General features: G+C 38.3%; 1 protein-coding gene across 1 annotated transcript in view; it reads right to left on the bottom strand.

Annotated features, from left to right (window-relative positions):
- SMARCA5 (SNF2 related chromatin remodeling ATPase 5) overlaps positions 1-21418 on the bottom strand; it is a gene marked incomplete at both ends in the record, with an annotated part of 38045 nt that overhangs the window by 15881 nt on the left and 746 nt on the right. The window contains 9 exons of the mRNA XM_080697717.1: positions 2688-2797; positions 3510-3578; positions 5024-5155; positions 5249-5404; positions 6195-6374; positions 7092-7192; positions 8929-9029; positions 11474-11640; positions 18526-18600. Coding sequence (XP_080553843.1) covers positions 2688-2797; positions 3510-3578; positions 5024-5155; positions 5249-5404; positions 6195-6374; positions 7092-7192; positions 8929-9029; positions 11474-11640; positions 18526-18600 — 1091 coding nt within the window. The remainder of the gene's footprint in view (positions 1-2687; positions 2798-3509; positions 3579-5023; positions 5156-5248; positions 5405-6194; positions 6375-7091; positions 7193-8928; positions 9030-11473; positions 11641-18525; positions 18601-21418) is intronic.

The following is a 21418-nucleotide window of genomic DNA, read 5'->3' as shown; positions in this document are numbered from 1 at the left end:
AAAGGGAGAGGGAGACAAGAGGTTTGTGAAGCTACAGACATAGGCTAAGGCAGACTGTAAAATGCCATGAATGGACAAAAACAATTTAGACTTTATCCTGCAAGAATGAGTACTGTCTAAAACACTAAAGTCTCAATGAAACAGAATCCTATGAGCCAAATAAATAGCCTGAGCAATCTATGCTTAACTTCAATCACATGGGACAGAATGCTGCTCACGGCAGCAGGCCTCGCCACAACTCTGACAGATATAAAGGACTTATACATGCCAGCATCTTCTCTCCCCTGTGATAGTCTCTCAGACGTTTTAAGATCACTGAGGAGAGCCCATCTTCAACACTGGACATTTTTCGCTAGACAACATACTCAGTTCTCTGTGATATTCTTTCAGTCTTCTTACAACTCCAGCCCCTTGAAAATACTGTAAGTATGAAACTGAATATACTTGACAATGTAAGACTAGTAAATTGGGTGATTCTAATGTATTTCCTTCTTTTGAACCCAACACTTTTATTAATATATGCTAAGGTAGTAGTTCTTTTTCTGTAGTTAATTCAAACTGTTAATTTATGTTGTGCTTTTTAGCTACAAAAAAATAAAAAAAATAAAACTAACTGGTTTTCCAGGCTTTTGGATTTTATAAATCCATAATTTTTTTTCTTTCTGATGGTAATGAGGATTAAACTCAGGGGCATTCTACCTCTGAGCTACAAATCCAGCCCCATTTTTTTTTTTGGGGGGGGTGGTACTGGGGGTGGAACCCAGGGGCTTTTCTACCTCCGGGCTATACTCCCAGACCTATTTTATACTTTATTTGGAAACAGGGTCTCACTAAGTTGCTGAGAGCCTCACTAAGTAGCTGAGGCTGGCTTCAAACCTGCGAAGATCCTCTTGTCTCAGCATCCCAATCCCTGGGATTACAAGCAGAGGTCGACCACACCCAGTTTAATTTTTGTTTTGAAACAGGGTCTCATTAAGTTGGTGAGGCTGGCTGCAAACCTGGAAGATCCTGTTTCTGTCTCCCAAGTACTGGGATTATAGACGTGCACCCCTACACCTGATTCCATAAATTTTTTTTTTTTTTTTTTTTTTTTTTTTTGGTGGTACTGGGGTTCCGGGGAACTCTTCTACCTCCGGGCTACACTCCCAGACACCTATTTTTTTTTTTTTACATTTTTTTTATTTGGAAACAGGGTCTCTTAAGCCAGCACAGCTAGCTTTGAACCTGCACGATCCTCCTGTCTCTGCCTCCCAAGCGTGGGGATTACAAGCGTGCGCCACCATGCCTGTCTCCATAAAACTTTTAAAAATAAAAATTTTTTAAATTAAGAAGAGTCTCAGCCAGGCATGGTGGCACACACATTCCAGCATTCAGGAAGCTGAGATAGGAGGATCGCTATTTAGGGAGGTCCTTTAAAACTCAGTGAGACCCTGTTTCAAAATAAAGAATAAAAATAGGGCTGGGGTGTAGCTCGGAGGTAGAATGTCCAAATTCCATCCCCAGTACCACCAAAAAAAAGGATATCAAATTATTTATTTAGCCCTATGTAGACGCAGATATAGCTATCATGTATCATCGCTTCAAAAAATTTTTTCTATGTGGAACTGGGGATTGAACCCATGGGCATTCTACCTCTGAGCTACACTCCCAACCTTACTTTTATTCTTTATTTTGAAACAGGGTCTCAATGAGTTGTGGAAGGCCTAAGTAGCTGAAGCTTGCCATGAACCCACGATTCTCCTGTCTCGACCTCCAAGAACTGGGATCATAGGCGTGCGCCACCATGAACAGCTAAGGACAATTTATTCCGCCTAAAGCTTCAGTTCAAAATGGAATCTTTCAAACTAAATAGATACAGCTTCACAGGGTAAAAGAAAGCATGAAGTCTGTTATCTCTACAGCCTGCAACTCTTCTCTCTCTATAACCTACAACTTCATGACCTAATTACTTATGAAGCATCAAATTAACCAACCTTATGTCTCACATATGTACTCTCATAGTATGTGTGCATGCAGTACTGGGGATGGAACCCAGGGGCATTCAACCACCAAGCTACATCCCCAGCCCTCTTTTTTATTCTTTATTTTGAAACTAGGTCTCACTGAGTTGCAAAGGCTTCACTACAAAGCTGAGGCTGGTCGTGAACCACGATCCTCCTCTCAGCCTTCCAAATGCTGAGATTACAAGTGTGCACCACCACACCCAGCTCATAGTTTCTTTCTTAAAAGTCCAGTAAAAGAGCTTTTTATATGTTTATATACTAGAGAATAGGAACAAGGGCACCAGGCCTTTTTACTTATTTTTACTTTGAAGCAGGGTCCAGCTAAGAATGCTGTGGGTCTCACTGAATTGTTGAGGCTGGCTTCAAATCTGCAATCTCCTTCTCTCGGCCTCCCAAATATTGAGATTACAGACGTGCACCGCACCTGACTAGAGAGCTTTCTATTTCATTGTTTAATAAAATAAAAAACTTAATTTGGGAGTTCATAAGCCATGTTTCCTGTCTCCATCCTGATTCTGTCATAAAATACATTCAAAAATTTGTGTTAAAAATTTGATGAGTAAGTCCTTTACTGCTTGAACAAAGAGTTTAATCCGGGAGACAGGAATTCCATGAAGATATAAATCAGGAAAGTAAAATACTGTACAAATAAGAAAGTGATACAAAGCATTTCAGAACACATACCATTCCCTCTGCATTTTGCTGAGACCCACATATATTTTTACTTCCTTCTTTGGAGGCAAACTCTTTTCAACATCAGCCTTAATTCGACGAAGGAGGAATGGGCGCAACACCTTAATAAGAGCAAAGTGAAATAGAGACTTCAGACTCTTAAAATATTTTATTAAATACACAGAAAAAAATGTCTCTGCCTATCAACTTACGTTTAGGATTTCTCCACTACAACTAAGGTAGGTGTGTGTGTGTGTGTGTGTGTGTGTGTGTGTGTGTGTGTGTGTGTTACTGAAGATGGAACCCAGGGGCATTCTACCTCCAAGCTACAGCCCCAGCCCTATATTTTAATTCTTATTTTGAAACAGGGTCTCAATGAGTTGCAAAGGGCCTAAGTATTTGCTGAGGCTGGCCGCGAACCGTGATCATCCTGTCTCAGCCTCCCAAATGCTGAAATTACAAGCATGCATCACCACGCCCAACAGTAATTTATAACACACACACACACACACACACACACACACACACACACACACCCATGTAATCATCTAGATAAACAGAACACCCTAAAATTCCTTCTTGTGCCCTTCTCCAGTTACTATCTACTATTTCCTCTCCAAAGATAAACAATATTACTTCTAAACACATGATATAACATCTAAAACACTACTTTTTCCTTTTATTAGGTTAAAATTCCATCCTAGATCGAACACAGTTCTACCACATATTATAAGATCAAATGTTCAGTGGCAGAATTCAGACAGATTTGATTATAGCTATTAGGCTTTTTGTTAACCAGAAAATAATCCTTTAATACTAATCCAAAATACTTACCATATGAAGCCTCTCAACCAGCTTTTGATCCCCAAGGCAGTTGTTTGTATCAAACCAGGAATCAAAGTCCTAGATTAACAAACAAAAAATACCCTTAAAGTCAGAGATGATTTCCAAAGTTAGTGATATTTGAATTGTGATCCACAAAAACCACTTAGTTCAAGATCCTATTTTCCATGTGTATCACTGTTACTGATTAATTTTAGAATAAGCAGTTTAGGAATATTACTCCTATTCATTTTTCTCAAAAATATGTAGGTTAGGGGTGTAACTTGGAGGTAGAATACCCCTGGGGTTCAATCCCTAGTATCAAAAATAAAATTAAAGAATTAAAAAAGAAGCCGGGCATGGTGGCACACGCTTGTAATCCCCGCGCTTGGGATGTGGAGACAGGAGGATCGCGCTGGCTTAAGAGTCCCTGTTTCAAAAAAAAAAAAAAAAAAAAAAAAAAAAAAAATAGGTCTGGGAGTGTAGCCCGGAGGTAGAAGGGCTTCCAGGAACCCCAGTACAAAAAAAAAATAAAAAATAAAAATAAAAAATAAAAAAGAAATACACTGAAGCAGAAGTAAAACTGCTTTGGAACTTGAAAATCGGTTTACAACACAAAGAAAGTTCTCTATTTTAAAATGATGCTCAACACAACAAAGCTAATTTGATAACTTTTCAGAATGCTTATTTGTAAAATATACAATCATAGAGTTCTTCAAAGCTACACATGCACACAAGCACACTTAAGCTGTGGGAACAAAGAAACAAAAAACTCTGGTCCAGCAAAAAACTGCAATTACTAGTAACAGAGACTTTTTTTGGTACTGGAGATTGAACGCAGGGGCAGGTCTACCTCTGAGCTACACCTCTACCTCTTTTTACTTATGTAATTTTTTTTAAACAAGGCCTCATTAGGTTGTTGAAAGCCCTGCTATGCTGCTGAGGCTGTCCTCAAACCTATGATCCTCTTATCTTGTCAAGATTCCCAAGTACTAAGATTAAAGGCATGGGCTAACACAGACTCTTAATATACAACTAATGGTTAACCACTGCTACCATTATTTTTATCGTTGCAAATAATCTATCCAGGTTACGATTAGGTTCTATTAGAGTATAACATGAGAACGGTTAGGACAGATTTCATCATACATGAAGCCATCTTTGAACGTCAAAACACAGGCAATTATTTGAGGTACCCAAATTCACTTGGGAACGTTTTTAGCAGCATCTTGAAAATAGAGTTAGTCAATCTAGAACCTCTGAAACAAAATTACACCAAAATGACTACCAAATAGGAGACAGAACATCTATATTCCAGCCCAGGTAGAGGAAAAAATGATTTGAAGTCTAAAACCAAAAGGTTCAAAAATAAATTCTCAAGAATGTGTAAGTTAGCACCAGGCTGAAAGCATAAAAAAAAATTAATTATTTTGACAGTGCTAAAAGGCAAGCTCAATTCTATTTTTAAAATATATAGCATCAAACAAAACATTGTTATTAACCAAAAAACAATTAAAAATACTTACATCAGCTGAATTAAAGACATCTGGCAACAAGAAGTTAAGAAGGGACCAGAGCTCATGCAAGTTGTTCTGAAGAGGCGTTCCAGTTAATAACAGGCGATTTGTAGTCTTGAATTCCCTCACTATTTCTGATAGCTGAAAGGACCAAATTCCATCATCAGAATATTCAGGAATATAGTTCAAACTCTCAAACAAAAGCACAATTTTCACATCTGAATATCAAATTACCTTAGATTTTTCATTTTTGATCCTGTGGGCTTCATCTATAACTAAATATCTCCAGTTAAATTTTTTAAACACAGATTTCTCTTTAATTAGCATTTCATAAGATGTTACACATACATCCCATTCACCTGGTAACAAAACATCTCTGACAAAAGCAGCCTGTGGAACAAGAGAAAAACATTACCTCATTTAGAATTCAATTACCTCTTAAATTCCTCAATGGCAAGTAACTTGATAAACATTCTCAGTCCTTTCTGATTTACAGATGTATTAACTAACACCTTATCAGCACTCTCATTTTACAAGTAAGGAAACGGAAGAATGGCTTTAACTGAGCCCTAAAAAAGACATCTGGTAACTTAGAATATCAAAAGTTAAAAAAAAAAATCTAGATTCTTCACTGATAGATAAATGAATGGGAAACAGAGTAGGTACAAAACCATTTAATAAAGGATGAATAAACTTCCAAATGCGAATTCTCTATTCCTAATAATGTCATTATTTCAATGTCTTTTCCCCTAAAAGATGTTATCACTTATCCAACACTTTAATATTATTGTAGTAGGTACCATAACAGCTCATCGACTCTCTATAATTGGTTGAAATCATACTTTAAAAGCACTATTCTATGACTATTACCCATTATATGCTAACCTAAAAATCTGGCTCCATAAATTCCTACCACTCCACACATTGAAAAACCCTTTAAAAAATAAAATAATGCTTCCAAAGGAACATAGCTTTTGATTTTTCTAAATTACTCCCCCAAATAGGAGAAAAAAAAAAAAAGTATTCTTAGTCTGTAATATCATCTCCCCAAAAAGATTCCTAAACACAAAGAAGATATTACATTTACAAATCTGAAAACCCTCTTTATCTTTCCTCTAGCCGGCCCCAATTCAATTTCCTTTAAAATATAAAAAATGTAGTGAAATACTAAAAAACTCACTCTTTGTTCTTTATCTCCTATCAAACAAACAGATCGAAGTGTCGGTACCCATCTCTTGAATTCACTCATCCAGTTGTGTAATGTAGACTTAGGAACCAAAACCATATGAGGACCAGGAATGTTTCTATAGTGTTTCATGTACCCAAGAAGAGAAATTGTTTGAAGAGTCTTTCCTAGACCCTAAAAGAGATCAGAATAACCATAGGGCAATGAGAAACAAGAAAGTCTTCCATAGTTATTTATACCTCCCAAACAGACACACTTCTAAGAAATGCTGTTTATGATAGCTAACACATGGCAAGAACTGATTAAGTCTGAAAACTTACAAGTGGTGAGTCACATCATCTATGCAACTTTATGAGGGAGTTACTGTCAGCCCACTAAGACCCGAGGAGTACACTTCCAAGTTCACCTAGAAAGCTACAATTTAAATACATTTCTCTTGGACACCATACTTTCTCCAATTGTTTTAGCACCATAGTAATAAGAAATCTTTTTAAAATCTGTCATTATATTAACACTTAAGTAGTAAATGAGATAAACTTATAAAACAAAGCTGTTAGGTTACCATTCCTGAAAATATCCAATATTTATAAATGATAAATATTCAATGACTCCACTTTTTCATAAAAGTGGAGGGAAGTGGTTAAACCACCCAAAATGAATTATTTTTAAAATCTATTATACATTCACAAGTGATAATTTCTCACAAGTGAAGTTAATGTCTCATTTATATAACTAAAACAAATGGTGTATAGTACTTTTGAAGAATCAGTTGCTAACAGTTGTAGGTTATAATGAACAAAACCATGTTGTACGTCTTAACGTCTATAAATTTAAGGTACAAAATATGCTAAGTTACAAAATAAAGCCTTCAAAAAACTACCAAAGACATACCATTTCATCTGCAAGGATACCATTGATGCCATTCTCATATAAAGAAATGAGCCAATTCAATCCTCGAACCTGATAATCTCTCAGTTTACCCCACTTTACATCTAAGAGCAACAACAAAAGACAAAATGTACATTTTAAAGACAAGCTACAAGGCAGTCACTCTTAGCAGATTTAACACAAAAATTTAACTGTGGCCCAAGTGTGACGATTTTACTTTCTTTTCTAGGAGGCCCCTGCATTATGGGAATGCTGCAAGTTCCAAGTAACCAGAGCAGCGGCTGAGGCCTGGGATGGAGAAGCGATGGGAAGGAAGATAACTAAGCGCGGGCAACAGGACTGTGGGCAACAGAGGACGCCTCCCGTCACTGGCTTCCTACGCTACTCAGATACTGGCCTTACACTCTCTGGACTCTTCACTTCTCTTTTAATGTTACCGCAAGTGTTTTTAAGCAAGTGTTTTCAACTTTTATAAACTTCAGAAAGAGGTTCTCTAGAGATTTTATTTTCCTCCTAGTAAAAATAGGGATATAGACGGGAATTTCCTTCTCCTTTACCCTTCCTTCTTAAGTTACTTTTCTAACACATCTGAGCCGGGTGTGGTGGCGCACGCTTGTAATCCCCGTGCTTGGGAGGCTGAGACAGGAGGATCACACAGGTTCGAAGCCAGCCTCAGCTACTTAGTGAGGCTCTCAGCAACTTAGTGAGACCCTGTTTCCAAATAAAACATAAAATAGGTCTGGGAGTATAGCCTGGAGGTAGAAAGCCCCTGGGTTCCACCCCCAGTGCCACCAAAAAAATAAATAAATAAAAAATAAAAAATTAACACATCTGATATAGAAAGACACCATCTCTTTCAGGACACACAATGCTACTTACTAGGGCCCTCAAGGTAAATCACTGCTTAAGAATGAAAAGCTAAAAACCACTGCTGGGAAACTAGTCGCAAATGTAGGAATGTGAGAAAGAAACAGTCCAAAGGTACTTCCTGGCTCTGGCCTAGAGCTTCACTTGAAAAGAAGTGGAAACTGAGTATTCTGTAAGTCAAGACGACTGCTGATTTCTAACTGGATAGAAGTCCAGGTGAAATTCAATTAGCTAAAAGTTTATACAAACCAGACATCCACTGATAGGAGGCCAGAAAAAAATAAAAATTAAAAACAGCAATGCTAGGCTTCAGTAAAGATTGAGAAAGTCTCTATGCCAACGAACAGTCGAGACTGTATAAGATTATCTAAATCGAAATCATGCCTTCTTTCAGAAAACCATTAATAACAAATACATTTCAGTGAAAATTAAAATACAAAAACAGCAGGAGCTAAGAAAGCAAAATCCTCCACCAAGTATTGTTTTTACAAATTAGTTTTCTTGCCTGATACAAGTACAAGGCAAAGTCATTCCCAGTTTTACATATACTTTAGGACAATAAAAAATTTACTGGTATTGTTCCTTTTTACTTTTGTGTAGTGTGTGGTACTAGGGATTGAACCAAGAGGCACTCTACATTCTGGCTACATCCCCAGACCACTTTACCTTTTTGTTTGGAAACAGGATCTTGCTAGGTTACTGAGAGTCTCACTACTTGCGATTCTGTTCCTGAACCTGCCATCCTCCTGTCTCCCAGCTAACTCACTGGCATTAATACACCTTTGGAATACAGCACCGCTGCTCTGCAGCATTCTGTCATTTCCATTTAAAGAATCTGAAACCTACTCACAACCAATAAATAAGACTGTTAAATAAATGCCCTGTATTAATCACAGCCAAACCATATCCAAAACATTAACCACAGGGTGTCTCAAAGGGGTAGCTTTTAAAAATCAAATTGTGTTTAACATACATGACGGGGAGTCTTCAAATCGAGTGCAAACATTGGTTGCTTTAGAGCTTTCTGTTAATAGCTCTTCATCCTCTTCTTGCTCTGTTCTACGATGTCGGTAGCTGTCAAAAGGAAAATAAAATCAAATGATTTGAGCATGGGCTTTAACTACCAGCAATGTCAGCAAAATAGTCAAGTGGCTAACCAAGGGCTCACAACAAGTTTTTAACTGGCATCTAAATTAAGCTTGAAAAGTTAGTAATAGCAATTACTAACAAATTTAACTTTAAATGCTTTACATAAAATCGTTATTAAAATGTTTATATGATTATACAAATATACATAAAATTGTTAGTAAAGTATAACTCCATACATTAACTACAACTTAATAAACTCTAATGTGCCAGTCAAATTTCAGAGATATATGCAGACAGAAAATTTCATAATTAATATTTCAAAGTTACCTTACTAAGTCACTTTGCCAGTGTGTGTGTGTGTGGGGGGGGAATCCCAGAAAACACTATTCTTTGTGGTACAGAGGATGGAACCTAGGGGCATTCTACCTCAGAGCTACACCCCCAACTCTATTTTTTATTCTTTATTTCAAAATAGGGCTTAAGTAGCTGAGGCGGTCTGCGAACTGTGATCCTCCTGTCTCAGCCTCCCAAATGCTGGGATTACATAGGTGTGCACCACCATGCCTGGCTCAGAAACAACATTTTGAAACTTTGATAAAAAAAAGTTATGAAATAATACTTAGGGTTTAAGCAGTGATGCCACCAGGATTTGTCAGATTTATTCCCAAATTAATTAATTAATAAGTATGCACTTATTCTTTTACTTATTTTGTGGTACTGGAGACTGAACCCAGAGGCATTCTACATCTGAGCTACACCTTCAACCCTATTTTATTTATTATTCTGAAATATTAAAATAGGGTTATTTCTTATATCATACTATTTCAAAACAATATTATGATGGTTCCCATTATCCAGTGCATGACACTGATACATGTAATAAACTATAGTATCCTCAAGTTTGAAATAAGTTAAAATACATCTGAAGTGCAAACCTGTCTCTTACAGTTTCCCAAGTATTAAAATAGTACTTTGGTGCTGGGTGTGTTGGCACAGGTTTGTAATCCCAATACTTGGGAGGCTGAGACAGGAAGACCGCATGCTCAAGAACAGCTTCAGCAACTTCACAAGGCCCTTAGCGACTCAGCGAGACCCTTTTCAAAATAAGAAATAGAAGAAAAAAACAGTGCTGGGGTTGTAGTTTAAAAGAAAACACCCCTGAGTTCAATCCCAAGAACCAAAACAAAAAATACTTTGGTTACACACAATGGATAAAGAATAAGCTATATTTGAGGAGCAGAATGTCCCAAATAAAAGCAAAGAATTATGCTTAGAGTAATAAACCCCTCCAGATGCAAATCATGGTTGTCTGCTTCAATTACCTGTGTAGGGAACTGAACGCTGGCAAGTCACAATTTCTCCTTTTAGATAATCTTGTGTATTGTAATTACTAATGACATTTCATATATCACAGTGGGAATTATACTCATTTCAGGAAAACATGATGCCTTAAATTATTACTAATTAAACATCATAATACGTTATCCAACCAGCCTCCAAAATGAGGAATTTATAAATTCAACATGTACAAGTTGTTTTTAACAACCACCCAAGGATGAAGGATAGCATACAACTAACCGATTTATAGAAAGATAACTAAGTATGCAACAAAAAAATGTTTTTTTCACTACTAGAGATGGAACTCAAAGGGCATTCTACCTCCAAGCTACACCCCCAGCTCTATTTTTTATTTTGAACCAGTCTCCAGCCCGATGTGGTGGCGCACACTTGTAATCCCAGTATTTGGGAGGCTGAAACAAGAGGATTGTGGTTCACAGACAGCCTCAGCTACTTAAGTGAGGCTATTTGCAACTCAGTGAGACCCTGTTTCAAAATAAAGAATAAAAAAAAAAAAATAGAGCTGGGGTCTCTAGTAGACCAAAAAAAAAAAAAAAAAAGAAGCAAGATCTCACTAGGCTGTGGATGGTCTCACTAAGCAGCTGTGGCTGGCCATGAGCCTGCGATCCTGTCTCAGCCTCCCACGTACTGGGGCTACAAGGGTGCACTACCACACCTGGCTGCAGCAAAAGTCTTAAGCTAACTGCTGTTGCACAGGTGCATCCCAACCCACATATGAGCAAAGACTTCACATACAAGCAATGGATCTATCGCTTTGAAGACCAGCGCACAGCCAAGTCAGATTCAAGTTCAAACATTATTCCTATGTGATGGTAAATATGACAGTATCTCTAAGGTACACATGAATATCTGAATTCTATATTCAGCAAAACTATTGCAATACGTAAGTGGTAAAATGCTAAAAAAGACATTATTCACATTTTTAAATACTTACATACAGTAGCTACATCCTACCAAGCCAAATGGGTCAAAAAGCAACTGCAATGACTATTTTTAATGAAATGACTTTGTTTCTAATGAAGACTAGCAGAAGTAAGTTTGGTTTAACTAGAGTATGAATTACTACTCACTCGCCGACTGAGAGCAAGTTCTGTTTCTCATCCTTTTTTATTCGTGGGCGCCCTGGTTTCATCTTCAAAGGTGAGGTTGGAGTCTTCTGAGCAGCAGGCTGAATGAAATGTGCAAACAGCTCTGTCTGCTTTAATAAATATTCGAATCTATTTGCTCGGTCAGTTTGCTGCAAAAAAATTTAATACACATTTCATCAAAACTTCACAAACCAATTTCAATAGGATGAACTCAGCAAAAAAAGACACAATGTTAAACATGCAACAATATAGATGTGTCTCAAAAGCACTTGGCCAAGTGACAATACCAAACACAAGTTTAAGGTGTATAACTGCACTTAAGAGTGCTCGAAATGCTAACTAGTGAGATCAGAGTGGCCGGGGGTGGGACAGGAGCAAACTTTTGGGATGATGGAAACTCTTCCCATATTCAACATTAATGACTGAATATACTTGCCAAAACTCATTAAGTTTCAAACTTAAATTTTTTTCTTTAAATTATACTTCATATGCTGATAAATTTTCAAAGCAATAAAAGAAGCCAGGCGTGGTGGGGTGCACTTATAAACCCTAGTACTTCGAAGGCTGGGACGGAGGATCACAGGTTGCAGAATGACCTCAGCAATCTAGTGAGGCTCTCAGCAACCCAGCGAGACTTTCCAAAAAGCAAATAAATCAGTGTGGGGACGCAGCTTGGAGGCAGAACGCCTCTGGGTTAATTCCCACACCACAAAGAATAAACGAATAAACAAACAAGTAAAAAGCATTAAAAGACACTGTGCCATACAAGTGAATTTATTCTCAAGTAGGGGGGGAAATTCACTGCTTATTCATCACACTGGTGCCAAATTTTGAAAAGTTAATAGACTTGACATATTAAATTCATGAAATATTTGTTAACTCAGTGTAGTTTAATATTATTTCTTCCCTTCGTATCTGCCATCTGCTCCATTGGATGTTACTATTATCACACTAAGAGAATAAAATACAAAAAAAAGGTAAAGCAGGCATGGGGCTCATGGCTACAATTCCACTACTTGGGAGGCTGAGACAGGAGGATTACAGATGATGAGCCTTAGTTTAAGCTTTTTAAAATTACAAACTGTTGTTGAACTTCCAGGAAGATGGCGACGGAGAAAAGCGGGGCTTACAAGCCCCGCTAACAACCAATCTCTATTACCACAAAATCAGCGCCTTACATAGCCAGAAAACACCATCAGCAGAGAAACAAGAAAGGTAATTACAAGAGACAGAAAAAAAGAGGGCTGGAAAAATGAGACACCAGAAAGAAACCAGACCACAGTGCTGCGGCCGGAGCCGCAGCGCGGAGTGGCGGGCGCCATTTTCCCTTGCAGCACCAGGCCCCAGAGAGGAGGGGGACTCAGAACGGAGCTCAGTGCCAGAGAGGAGATATGCTAGCCTCACGCCGGAGGACGCGGCAGCAGCGCCTTACTGCTGGCGGCAGCGGCGAGTACACCAGACGGCTCCAGACCAAAGCACTCAACAGCCCACCAGGCTCCAGAAAGGAGCGGCAGACAGCGAGCCAAGGTTGAGCTGCTGCGGATAATCTGGGAGGAATTCGGCAGATTTCTCGGCGCAGGGAGCATCTAAAATTCCCAGGGGCTGGGCTCAGCACACCCTGCAGGGACTCAGAGTGGAGCTCAAAACCAGAGAAGAAATATGCCAGCCTCAGGGCCGAGGGCGTGGCAGCGGCACCATATTGCCACTGGCGGCAGCAGCAGTGAACTCACTGAGTCCACTACAGCTCCATCTGCGCACTCAACAACAGTGAGTCAAATTGCGGCCCCTAGAGGAGAAATCCCAGTACTGTACTCCCAGGGACTTGACCCAGTGGGGGAGTGGTGGTGGCAGAGAGATCACACCATAGGAGAACACCCAACCTGGCACCCCCCATGGTCTAAAGCAGCCTCGATTGACTCCCTGGGTCTGAGACTCTGCGATACAACCCAGTAAAGGAGTAGTGGGGACTGAGATACCACAGACGAGATCCAGAGCACCTTAAGTGAAGTTGTAGTGACCCAAGGGAAGAACCCAGAGAAGGCACAAACTTTCTAAATCATGGGAAAGAGTAATAACAATGGAACAATGAATGCCCAAAACCCCACAACATCAGAACCCGATAAAACAGAAATTCAAAGATTTCTAGAAGATCAAATCAGGAAAATAACTGTAGAAATAATAGAGGTGTTTCGAAAAGAATTCAGAGAGAGCCAAAAAGAGATAAAGGATGCAATTAATGGAGTAAAGGCCTCAATTCAAAGTACAAACAACCAATTAGACCACATGGAGAATAGAATCTCGCTCTTAGAAGATGAGCATTCAAAAAATGAACGCATAGTTTCTAATTTAGAAAAAAAATCCGACAGCAGGAATCTGACATTGAAGAAATATGGGCCCATTTTAAGAGAGCTAACCTAAGAATAATTGGAATAGAGGAGGGAAAAGAAGGTGAAACCAAAGGGATCAACAATCTCTTCAAGGAAGTAATAGCAGAAAATTTTCCAAACATAGAGCAGGAGGTCGATGCACAGGTCCAGGAAACTTATAGAACCCCCTTTAGACAGGACCGGAGAAGAGGATCCCCACGCCACATAACTGTCAAAATGACCAATGTGGAAGCCAAGCAGAGAATCTTAAAGGCAACAAAAACAAAGGGCCAAATGACATTCAGAGGCAAACCAATTAGAATCACTCCAGACTTCCCAAACCAAGTCATGAGAGCCAGAAGGGCTTGGAGTAACATATTCCAAACTCTGAAAGAAACAACTTCCAGCCAAAAATTTCCTACCCAGCAAAACTTTCTATCAAATTAGATGGGGAAATAAGAAGCTTCCATGACAAACAGAAACTGAAGGAATTTATGTCTTCAAAACCAGTGCTAGAGAAAATACTCAAAGAGATTAACTACAAAGAAGAACCAGGTAACACAAACCAGAACCAAAGAAACAAGATTTCCCATCCAACAGACAACTAAGATTGGTTATCTGTGGAGATTCATCATTTATGTTAGTCTTTTACATATATCTAAAATGTATTGTTTGCTTTTATTGTTGCTAATTTTTAGGATTTCTAGTTGGAATATTAATATACCTTCAGATATAGCATTTGGAAATATTTTATCCCATTCTATTAGTAACTTTTAACTGTTTACATTGTCTTTGGATATACAATTTTTTTTTTAATTTTTAGGGAGTTTGTATACTCTTCTGTTGCCTGTGCCATTGAAATCATATCCAAGAAATCACTACCAATTTCAATGTTGTGAGGTAATGACCCAGATTTTCTTCTAAAAGTTTATAGTCTTAAGATTTATATTTAGGTCTTTCATCTATTTTGAGTTAATATTTGTATATGGTGTTAGGTAAGGGTCCAATTTTATTCTTTTTCATGTAATTATTATTTTTCAACAATATTTAGTTAAAAGATTATTATTTCCTCCACCAAATGTTCGTGGAAACCTTGTCAAAAACAACTTGACAATATATGGAAGAATTTATCTCTAGGCTTTTATTTAACTCCAATGGTTTATATATCTGCCTTTATAACAGTACTACACTGTTTCAATTACTGTAGCTTTATATGGTTTGAAATCAGAAAATATACATCTTCTAGCTTTGTTCTTTTTCGAGATCATTTTGGGTATCTAGAGTCCATATTCCATATTAGGATAGATTTTTTCAGAAAAATAAATAAATAAATGTATGATAGTTTCACCTAAAAAAATATATATATTCTCTGGTAAGAAAGAAAGCAAAAGGAAATATTGAAATGTTATCTTTAAGTCATCAAAAGCTTGGTATCAGACAAATTAAACCGTTAGGTGAGATTATCATTGTTAATTCTGGATAAATTGCTATAATACTAGATGTCAACCACTAAGCCAAGCATGGGAAGGAGGGGTGGGGATCGGGTAGGGGCTAACTGGGCGATGTGTGCATGTATGTCTACAAAAATATTTTTTATCCCATTATGTATGAATACAGTGCACCAAAAAAAAAAAAATTTTTTTTGAAAAAAAAATTACAAACTGTTGCTGGGCATGGTGGCGCACCCTTGTAATCTCCGCGCTTGGTAGGCAGAGACAGGAGGATCGTGCAGGTTCAAAGCCAGCCTCGCTGGCTTAAGAGACCCTATTTCCAAATAAAAAATATAAAAATAGGTCTGGGAGTATAGCCCAGAAGTAGAAGGGTTCCATCCCCAGTACCCCCCCCACACACACACAAACTGTTGGCCAGATGTGGTGGTGCACACTTGTAATCCCAGTACTTGTGAGGCTAAATCAGGAGGACCCAGGTTCACGGCCAGCCTCAGATACTTAGTGAGGCCCTCCACAACTTAGTGAGACTGTTTCAAAATAAAAAATTAAAAATAGGGCTAGTGGCCGTAGCTCAGAGATAGAATGCCCCTGGGTTCAGTCCACAGCAACACACACACACACACACACACACACACACACACACACACTTACAAAGTGTCTTCAAAAACGTGTATGAACATATTTAGCACAAAACTGTATATCTAACCAAGAACATATAACTAGATGAAGTTAGCACTAAAAAACCTCTGAAAATAAACTTGTAGGTCAGGTCCTAGACATTCTAGGTAAAAGCTATTCTACAATATTCAAAACTTCAAGTCACTGTTGTTATTAGTGGGACAATTAGGCTCCTGTTGGTGCAGGGAATAAGAGGGTTAAAATGAAAATGACTTGAGATCTTAAAGGCTAAGGAAAAGTGGTGAAAGGAGAGGAAAAAAAAAAAAACAGATCCCCAAAGAAGGAACTATTAATACAGAAAAATCAGGAACCTGAAAGAAATCAATATAAAATTAAATGAAGATTAAATGAAAGCTTAAACTAGCTTTTTTCTAAGATGGAAGAAAGTGAACTAGGACAGCAAAGGCTACACACATTTGAAAATAAAGAAATAAAGGTAAATCTACAATTTTTTGTGAAGACTGAAAATGAGGACATAGCCAAAATGGAGCAGAAACTATCAGAGTGATCAGGATTTAGATACGGAAAACCCAAGAGAGTAAAATTCATAAATTTATTGTGGCACCAATGAGCGCGATTATCTCGTTTTCTGAATTAGTGCTCAGCACTCTGGGTTCAAGAGTAACAAAGAATTTACCCGTGATTTAGACTTAGCAAGATGGCTGGGGCCTGCTTAGAAAACTGTTCAAATGAAGATCAAGATGTACCAGAAGGAAATGGAGGCAAGCAAATGAAAAACTTGAGAGAATAAAAGTCCCCATAAAGGTACTACAAAGAATTGAAAGCACAGAAGAGACCCGCCCAAGGAAAAAAGTCCATTACATTTAGGTTTGTGTCATAACTACTATTCAGCAAAGCAGGAAGTTGAAAGAGGTCAAAACCAGCACTCCATGGAGGAATAAATTAATACCGAACTAGGATGATGAGGTAGAGAGAAATATTTTTAAGGGTAAGCTTACAAAGACATTAAAAGTACGAGGTATGTCAAGCCGGGCGTGGTGGCGCAGGCTTGTAATCTCAACATTTGGGAGGCTGAGAAAGGAGGATCTGGGTTTGTGGACAGCCTCAACTACTACTTAGTGAGACTCTTTGCAACTCAATGAGACCCTGTTTCAAATAAAGAATAAAAAATAGGGCTGGGGGTGTAGCTCGGTGGTAGAATGCCCCTGGGTTCAATCCCACTTAAAAAAAAAAAAAAAAAAAGTAAGAGGTATGTCACAGACATCTTGGGGATAGATTAAGAGGAGCTTTCCTTCACTGAAACAACAGTACTTACAATAATATAAACTAAACATGATAGCCCAGGCTTATAATCCCAGTACTTGGAGGACTGAGAAAGGAAGATCGCAGGTTTACTGCCTGCCTCAGCAACTTAGTGAGGTCCTCAGAAACTTAGTGATGAGACCCTGTTTCAAAATGAAAATAGAGCCAGGCATGGTGGTGCATGCCTGTAATCTCAGTACTTGGGAGAATGAAACAGGAGATTGCAGGTTTGAAGCAAGCTTCAGATATTAGCAAGACTCTGTTTCAAAACAAAAAATTAATAAAAGGACTGAGGATGCGTAAAGCTGGGAGACAGCAGGCCCCGGGTTCCGTCCCCATTACCACAAACAAATGAATAAAGAAATAAATATAGGGCTAGGGGGTGTAATTCAAAGACAGAACTACCCTAGATTCAACCCCCAGGGCCCCCCACCCCCCAGATACACAAAAAAGATTTCAATATAATAACTCATATAGATCCCTCAAATCAGGACCTGTTAGCCGCTGTTATTATTAAAACTAAACCTGAATTTAAAGGAACTGGTTAAGTCCTATCATAGCTTTAAAAAGAAAAAACAAAAGACTTCTACAAGATAAAGGATGTGAACTGGGTCGTTAAGAAGTATAAAAGCAGGGTGTGGTGGTACACGCCGGTAATCCCAGTTCTGGGACAGCCTCAGCCAGTAGTAAGATGATCAATCTAGAAAGATCCTGTTTCAAAATTGAAAAAAAAAAAGTGTAGCTTGGAGGTAGAATACTCCTGGGTTCCAATCCTCAGTAATCTCCTCCCCCAACCCCACCACACAAAGTAAAATGTCATGTTTTCTTTTTGTAAAGATCCCTACCCTCATGAATATAGCTTTACCTAGCTTTTATGTAAAGTTCATCCCCAGCACACACACACAGAGTTCATCCCCAGCATACCACACACACACACACACACCCTATCCATAGTATGAAAATATTATCGGTAAGGAACATATACTATACTTTAAAACCAGTAGCACACAATGCTAGACACAAGCAGAATAAACATACATAAAATGTTATTTCTCTGGTTTTCACCCTACTTTACGTGTGTGTGGTGGTGGGGGGGGGGTTACTGGAGGTGGATCCAGGAGCATTCCACCTGAGCTGCACTCACAGCCCTTTTTATGTTTTGTTTTGAACCAGGATCTCACTAGATTATTGCTGAGTCTTGCTACTTGTTGAGCTGTACTTGAACATGCAATCCTCCTGTCCCAGCTTCACTTTTTATCACTTACGTAGAACATACCATTTTTTCTTCATAGGTGGGATCTGGTTCTTGGATTTCCTTTTGTTTTCCAGGTGATCCATCATCAAATACTTCCTAGCAGGAAAGAAAAATCAAAGAATTAATAGTCAACTCCCCAATACACTGATTTCTGCCGAAGACATATTCTAAATAATGTACTCTAACCCCAACTCCCCAGACACTTAAATGGCTGACATCTAACCCTTCAGGACACCTGATAAAGAAATATACAATCCTATGGAGAATACAGCCCATCTAACCCAATTATGTAAACTATATGGTTACTGCCAAGATTAAAACATCATCAATATCACCCTAAAATTAATTTCAATATACATCCTATGGGCAAATCTGCATATTTTTAATAAAATTATAAAATCAGATTAGTGTGAAATCTGAAAAAGCTCCACTTTTATCTTAAAATTGCATTCATCTGCTTGGTACTACACAATGTACACAAGGAAGGCAGCATTAGCCACTGATTTCCATCATCTGGAATATCACAAGAAAGGCCTTCTGTAGCCTAACTTGAATACTCTTAACTAACCATGTCCCGATTTCTAAATGAGTAATAAATTCTATTCTTACAAATGTATTCATCTTGACATTTAAATGCCACAAACAAAAACCAGCAACAATTTTTACACTGCAAAATTTCACTTACTAACTGAAAAAAACATTAAACAGTTGGTAAAACTGCTTTTCATGATGTACAAGCTAGAGCTTGGCAGTATCTATTTTAAAGCTGTAAATGACTAAAGAGATGGGAGGGGGGCGTCTTTGTAGTACTAGAATGAGGGCTCAAATGACCTAAATTCAGAACTATTTTCATTGCTAAGACCTTTACACACCAATGCACCCTTTATCTCATCACAAGTCTCTAGCATCCCCAAGTACAAGTGACAAGGCCACCGACTTAGTCCCGATTACAAAATTCCTGCTAGAATACCACTGAAGGTATACCCCATGAAAAAATATGCTTTCCAACAGTAGTCATTCTTTTATAGTTAAAAAAACTGGATTCAGACCTCTTGAGGGCATACAATTATTAGAGTCTGCCCCTCTATCAGTCTAGTCAGTAGTAAAAGATGAGGATGAGTGAAAATAAGCTGAACACTACTAAAAACATAATAACTTAAAAAATGATAGTATTCTGGTGACCTGTACTGATTTAAAAAATTTTACTAGATACATAAGGCAAACTCTTCTGGAAAAATTAGATTTGTCAAAAAAATTCATGAATGCTGACTTATTTTCTGCCTTTGGGAAAGCCTTAAATTGTATTTTGCACAAGAAAAGGGTATTTAAAATTACCTTTCTTTTCCAACTGCAAAACAAATACACACACACACACACACACACACACACACACACACTGCATGTGTGCTCAAAAAACAATTATTAGTGAATCTCAGTGATTCTGAATTCAGTGAAGAGAAAATAGACTGAAGGTACATTTAAAAAAATACCCCACCACACACTAAAAAGCAAAAGAAAAACGAGTGAATAAGATAGAATGATAAAAAAAATACTGCTATTCCTACACTGAGGTCATTCTTCAATAAATGAAACATCCAAATATCTTTTTTAAATACATGAATGAAGCTGGGTGTGGTGGCACACAGCTGTAATTCCAGTTCTTGGGAGGTTGAGACTGGAGGATCACCAGTTAGAGGACAGCCTCAGCCAAGAGGTGAATCTCTTATCAACCTAGCAAGATCCAGTTTCAAAATAAAGATAAAATAAGACTGGGAGTGTAGCTCAGAGATAGAATGCATCTGGGTTCAATTCACAGCACCACAAAAAAAAAAAAAAAACACTACATGATGGGGCACGATGTGTGGGAAAGGGCTGACTTTTGGAGCCAGCTCTGGGTTCTATTACATATTCTATTGATCAAGAGTCATTTCCTAACCTGGCCAACGAAAATACTGATTTCATATGAAGTCACCACATTCATACATCTGTGTAAACCTCCTTTCAATTTTAATTTAAAAATGGCAACTTAAAGCCACAATATTTACTCTCCTTTCTGATATTTAAATGAAGCTCTGGTAAGACACTTGTTACTTTAAATTTGAATGGAGAACCTTTGGAAAGCCTGGTAAGTACACTGGGTTACAACTCTTGGTAGGTTCGTGTGCATAACGGGGAATTGCTTTAGGCGTCACGGGTTTCCATGGAGCAGGAAGCCAAAGTTAAACAGCCCCAGAAACCCAGAGAACCACTTAAAACCTGAAGGGGAAAAAAAAGCAACACTGAATTCAACATTTTAATCTGAAACATCTGCCACTGAAAACTGCAGAATATCAAAGTTTGTATTCCATTAAAACCTACCTCATCACTGAAAGTGTTTTCAAAGACTAATAACATAATGTTACTTCGCCCTAGCTGCCGAAATAAAACTGAGCCACATGCCACAATGGTAAACTGGGTTACCAGTTTCTTATTGTGTTATGTCTCCATTAAAACTCACTTGTAAAGCAACTTTTTTGTTTTGTTTTGTTTTGTATAATAACAAAAATTCCAGAAACCTGTGGGATGGAACTACAAAATATCTCAGAAAGAGTCGAGGGCAAGAATAATAACTGCAAACAATAATTCTGTTCCCAGATATCACAAAACCCGAAAGCATCCTCAAGAGACCCGTCTGGAGAGTCCCCCATGTTTCCAATCCCTCCTCCTCGGTACTGTCACCATCCCCTGGCCAACCCAAGCCCGAGAAGGCTCTGCACCGAGGGCTAAGTTTTTGTTTATTTAAAGCCAAAGCGTTTCAGAAAGAGAAAATGTTCGGGACTGAGAGCCAACCATCTGCCCCAGGTTGTCTGAGACATTCATCCACTCATCCAGACGCCCCAAATTAGGGGATCCAAGCCAGCTGCGGACCCGGTCG

This window comes from Muscardinus avellanarius (genome assembly GCF_963383645.1).
Source record: "Muscardinus avellanarius genome assembly, chromosome: 6".
In the NCBI taxonomy this organism is placed as follows: Eukaryota; Metazoa; Chordata; class Mammalia; order Rodentia; family Gliridae; genus Muscardinus; species Muscardinus avellanarius.
The sequence above is the reverse complement of the archived record's forward strand: the minus strand, read 5'-3'. Positions and strand labels throughout refer to the sequence as shown.